At 43.0% G+C, this 4,587-nt stretch overlaps 1 protein-coding gene across 1 annotated transcript; it reads left to right on the top strand.

The window, feature by feature from the left end:
• Positions 1 to 2,621: 2,621 nt before the first annotated feature.
• On the top strand, positions 2,622 to 4,268 carry gsx1 (GS homeobox 1). The gene is made up of 2 exons (XM_003446844.4): positions 2,622 to 3,296; positions 3,402 to 4,268. Exons 1-2 carry the CDS (start codon positions 2,918 to 2,920, stop codon positions 3,752 to 3,754), a joined length of 732 nt encoding a protein of 243 aa, XP_003446892.1. The 5' UTR covers positions 2,622 to 2,917; the 3' UTR covers positions 3,755 to 4,268.
• Positions 4,269 to 4,587: the final 319 nt, after the last annotated feature.

The following is a 4,587-nucleotide window of genomic DNA, read 5'->3' as shown; positions in this document are numbered from 1 at the left end:
TATTAGAGATGTGTGGGTGTTTAAGTGTGTGTACATATTAAGTGAGGGAGGGATAGTGTCTTAAACTATGAATTATTCATACCAAAAAGAAAAGGAGATATTGACTACATCTCCATAAACAGACTGCTCTCTTTATGTCATCAGGCACGAGATCTTTGGGTATAATTGCGTAAAAGCCCCTGAAAATGTGCTTCTCCAACAGCACAGCAGGCACTGGTCAGTGTTATCATCAGGGATGAATTTGAGTGATGGCAATTGTTCCAACTTAATATCTTATAAATAATTTACTATTTTAGGGGTATGGCTTCCCCTCCCCATCAAACATTAATGTTAAGAAGCTTTACCAACTCACAGCTGCTAGTTACTGAACACATGAAGCTATGCTGAATTAGTCCGGCTCACAGGTTTGTGACAAAACATTAAATAAATTAACAGAAAAAGAAAAGTGCATGTGGATGTGGAGGTGATGATGCATAAACCTTATAAGTGCCCACGGGTGTATTTTTGCAGCTTGGAACTAGTGCAAAAACGAGCCGTTATAATGTGAGCAGGCTATTTTCCCTCGATTATTTATCTCAGTAACAAGTGATTATGGAGGATGAGATTCTTTGCACTTCTGGCCCGCGCCTCCAGAGGGAGGTCAAAACTATTTGTCAGTCTCCAGTTGGGATTGCAAATTAGGATGAGCCTCCCCTGCGAGAGGACCCATGAAACCTCTATTCCTATCCACGGGATGACTGCTGTACATAATTTGAAAATTAGGGCCTCTGATAACATCTTTATGTCGAGCAATGCGTCAAGCTGCCACCGCGTAGGCTGCATATCTGAGAAAGCTTGATATGAGGCATAATTCTTTTCAAATCTGAAGCGATTAGAGGCCTGAATTGAAAAAGAGAGAGACGCGTTTCACCCCTCCGTTTTCATCATCATTATTATTATTATTATTTTATTTTGGGGGGCTTTAGCGCACAAGCTGGCAAGCTCTCGGTGAGTGTTTTGAGGTATGATGAAAACATGTCATTAACGTATTAACTAATTAGGAATCGTAATAAAAGCGGCAGATTCGTATTTACAGGTTTCAGAGATTGCAGCAAGATTGACAGACTAGTTAATGGCTCATTCCTGGCAGGAAATGAAAGGATGGACTAATGCAAAAAAAAAAAAAAAAAAATCTGAAAATGGCTCTCGCGCATATAACAGGTTTTTGTCCTAATGACGAGATCTCGTTAAAGGGTTTAACTGCTCCTAATTTGCAACTACTTTAATGGCGCCACCTAATTACAGGTCTTGTTTTTTTTAATTTATTTATTTTTTATGGAAGATTAGTGGTGTGAAGCTGAGCGCATTAAGCCTCTTTTATGAGGAGAGAACAGATAGCATCACACCGTCATGTGGCTGTGTTGTGTGGAGCTGAAGGACTAATTCCCTGGACGTGACAATTTATGGAAAATGATGCTTAAAGCAGAACACGTAAACAATAAAGCGACAACGAGGAGCCTTTCTTACTTTAAAAAAAAGATGGCCTACGTGTCAAGTATAGGAACATCAGAGGGAAAGAAAAAGAAGGGAAAACAAGCGTCGAGTTTCGCCCTTTATGTCACGTCTAGTCGTACTTTAACGTTGTTGTGTGCTTAGGAAAGAAGCAGCTCTGCAGAAGAAGAATCGCATTCCACTATTTACTCACATATTACGGCTCCAAGTCTCTTTGAAGGTCTTGTTCAGAAAGCCTTAAAGTGAAAGAAAATGTTTTCCTATTACTTAATTCAATCAGAGCGCGAGGCGGGGGCTTCACGCACCGCGCACTGGGCTCCTCTATGACAGAGTCGCCTTTGTTGGGTCTATCCGCCGCTGTCACACACTTTAATTCGACTCTCTTTCTCTCTCATTGAAAACCCTCCACAATGACATTCAATAAGGGCCGCGGAGTGAAAACCTGGTTATTTTTACATATTCTTTCCCCCGACTCGGCAGGGGCCCGAGCAAAGGAATTAATCACTGCTCTTTAACAGCACTGCCTTCAGGCAATGACTTGTCCCTTTTTTTGTGCCCAGAAATGACACATTAACCCTAAAATGGATATGCATAAACTTTACATTCAGCTGTTGCGTTTATGTTTTTTTCTTCTTCTTTCTGCACTGTCAGTAAAGTAGACACACAGACCTGCCGGGATGCAGACGCAAATAATGAGAAATAAATAGAAATAAAGGACGTAGGATTTGGAATAATGTGTATTTTCTCGTGTTAATTAAAAAAGAAAAACTTTAACAATACTTGACGGCTTTGCCTTGACAGCTCCACCAAATATAGACACGATTAACTGTTGATTTTTAAAAGCAACTGCGGGGAAATTGCTCTCTAATTTACCTGCTGGAGTGAAATATTTGAATAAATGTAAATGTGTACCAGCGACTCTCCACCTCTACCTCTCGCCCCGGGACACGTAGACCTACTTTAGACTTTAACTCAGACACACTGGTTAATGTCTAAGACAAAACTTGAATGCACGCCGGCTCTCCAAATGTGACAGAAACGTTTTCTCTCGCAAATTTAAGCTCGTCTCTATGATAAAATGAGAATGATGATAAAAGGGAGAATGGGCTGTGCCGCCTCTTGCGGCGTGGGTGGGGCTGACAAGAATAGACTACATTATGCAGTTCATTTAGTTAACAAGTGAAATAATGGGGAAGCGTGCAGTGGGAATGCCGAGAGAAAGGCACAAAACCCTATTGAGAGCTCTTGGCCGCTTACAGCGTAACCGTCACATGGCCGAACCGAGTCCACGGCAGCTATTTAAAGAGAGGCTGTGCGCCTTCAGCACCACTTCGCTGTCCACAGTCCCGGAGAGAGCACGCTGACGCAACCAAACGAGCACGAACGACTTAAACTTTCGAGCACGCCGAGCAACAAGTTTGCAAACATGCCGAGATCTTTTCTCGTGGATTCCTTGATTTTAAGGGAGGCCAACGACAAAGGGAACGAGAACAACCCACCTTTATTCCCGTACGCTGTGCACTCGCCGCATCACGCGCACGGGCTGCCGGGCTCCTGCCACTCGAGGAAAGCCGGGCTTTTGTGCTTCTGCCCGCTGTGCATGACCGCCTCCCAGCTCCATCCATCTCCACCGACGCTGCCGCTTCTCAAAGCATCGTTTCCTCCCTTCACCTCACAGTACTGCCACTCGGCTCTGTCGAGGCAACACTCTTCATCCAACAGCGTCAACCTCAGCCACGGACCGGGGATATACCAGGCTGCCTACTCGGTCCCAGACCCTCGACAGTTCCACTGCATCTCCATCGGTGAGTAGAGGCTGTTTTAACTACTGATTGAGTTCAGAAAACGCTTCATTACATTTGTTTCCATAATTTCCCCCCGTGGCTCACAGTTTATGTTCATTTTCTCAGAAAACAGTAACGGCAAACTTCAGAGCAGCAAGCGCATGCGCACCGCCTTCACCAGCACGCAACTTTTGGAGCTGGAGCGAGAGTTCACCTCCAACATGTACCTCTCCAGACTGAGGCGCATTGAGATCGCCACGTACCTGAACTTGTCCGAGAAGCAGGTGAAAATCTGGTTCCAGAACCGCAGAGTGAAGCACAAAAAGGAGGGAAAGAGCAGCGGCCAAAGGACTGGATCACATAACTGCAAATGCTCGTCCCTGTCAACCGCCAGGTGCTCGGAGGAAGAGGACGATGACATTCCCATATCTCCTTCCTCGTCCGAAAAGGAAGATGTGGACCTGTCCGTCTCCCCCTGAACGCCCCCCTCTTTGATCCCCCCTTTCTGAAAGATTTTGCTCCTGATGATTTTGAATACAGCCAAAAACAAACAGACTGTTCCACTTGTGTTCAGTCGTCTGTACATAGAGAGAGAATATTTTAAAATCAGGGGACTGCCCTGAATTATTGTATAGCTGTATACATGTTGTACGTTTTGTATGTAGTTTTTTCTGAAAACAGTCACTTGTTGTTGCCAATCCGATGAATATGGTAGGCATATTTGTAAAGATACCCCCCCCCCCCAAAAAAACCCCCAAACAAACAATAGCAACATTGTTAATGAGTATTTTGGGGAAGACAGTATTTTGTACTATACTTGGTAAATACTGGTTAGATTCATTCTATGTGGATGGAACTGTGACTTAAAATATGGAAAGCTGGAGAGAAATCCGCCGACACCACTCTGAAATTATATCTTCAGTGTAATTGAAAAAAAAAATATTTATTTATTTAAAAATGTTCATACTTAAATAAAAATATTTCTGAGCGGTAGACTGCGTTGTCTTGTGAGTTATTATTTTATGGGCTTTTTTGCGCACCACTGAATGCGCACGGGGGCAAACATGAATTCCGCCTGAAAATATTAGTTTGGGTATTAATTTAAAAGGAAAAAGCCAAAAAGGTACAAATACAAATATTGGAAATTGTATCTTGTAACCTTTATTTAAACTAGTAAAATAAGATATAGGGACATTCACATATTAAAACTTTGGATAGCTGCGCTTGCGTGGAAACGTTCGCTTTGCTCGGCTTTTCAGAACTTACACGGTTTCTGTGCAAATTAAACACGCATATTTTAATATTCCCCTAC

The sequence above is a fragment of the Oreochromis niloticus genome, linkage group LG10 (assembly GCF_001858045.2).
Source record: "Oreochromis niloticus isolate F11D_XX linkage group LG10, O_niloticus_UMD_NMBU, whole genome shotgun sequence".
In the NCBI taxonomy this organism is placed as follows: Eukaryota; Metazoa; Chordata; class Actinopteri; order Cichliformes; family Cichlidae; genus Oreochromis; species Oreochromis niloticus.
Note: the sequence above shows the minus strand (reverse complement) of the source record. Positions and strands in the feature narration are given on the sequence as shown.

Coding starts and splice junctions, on each gene's coding strand:
- gsx1 (XM_003446844.4), top strand. CDS start 2,918: ATGCCGAGATCTTTTCTCGTGGATTCCTTGATTTTAAGGGAGGCCAAC. Junction 3,297..3,401: donor GTTCCACTGCATCTCCATCG/GTGAGTAGAGGC, acceptor TCATTTTCTCAG/AAAACAGTAACGGCAAACTT.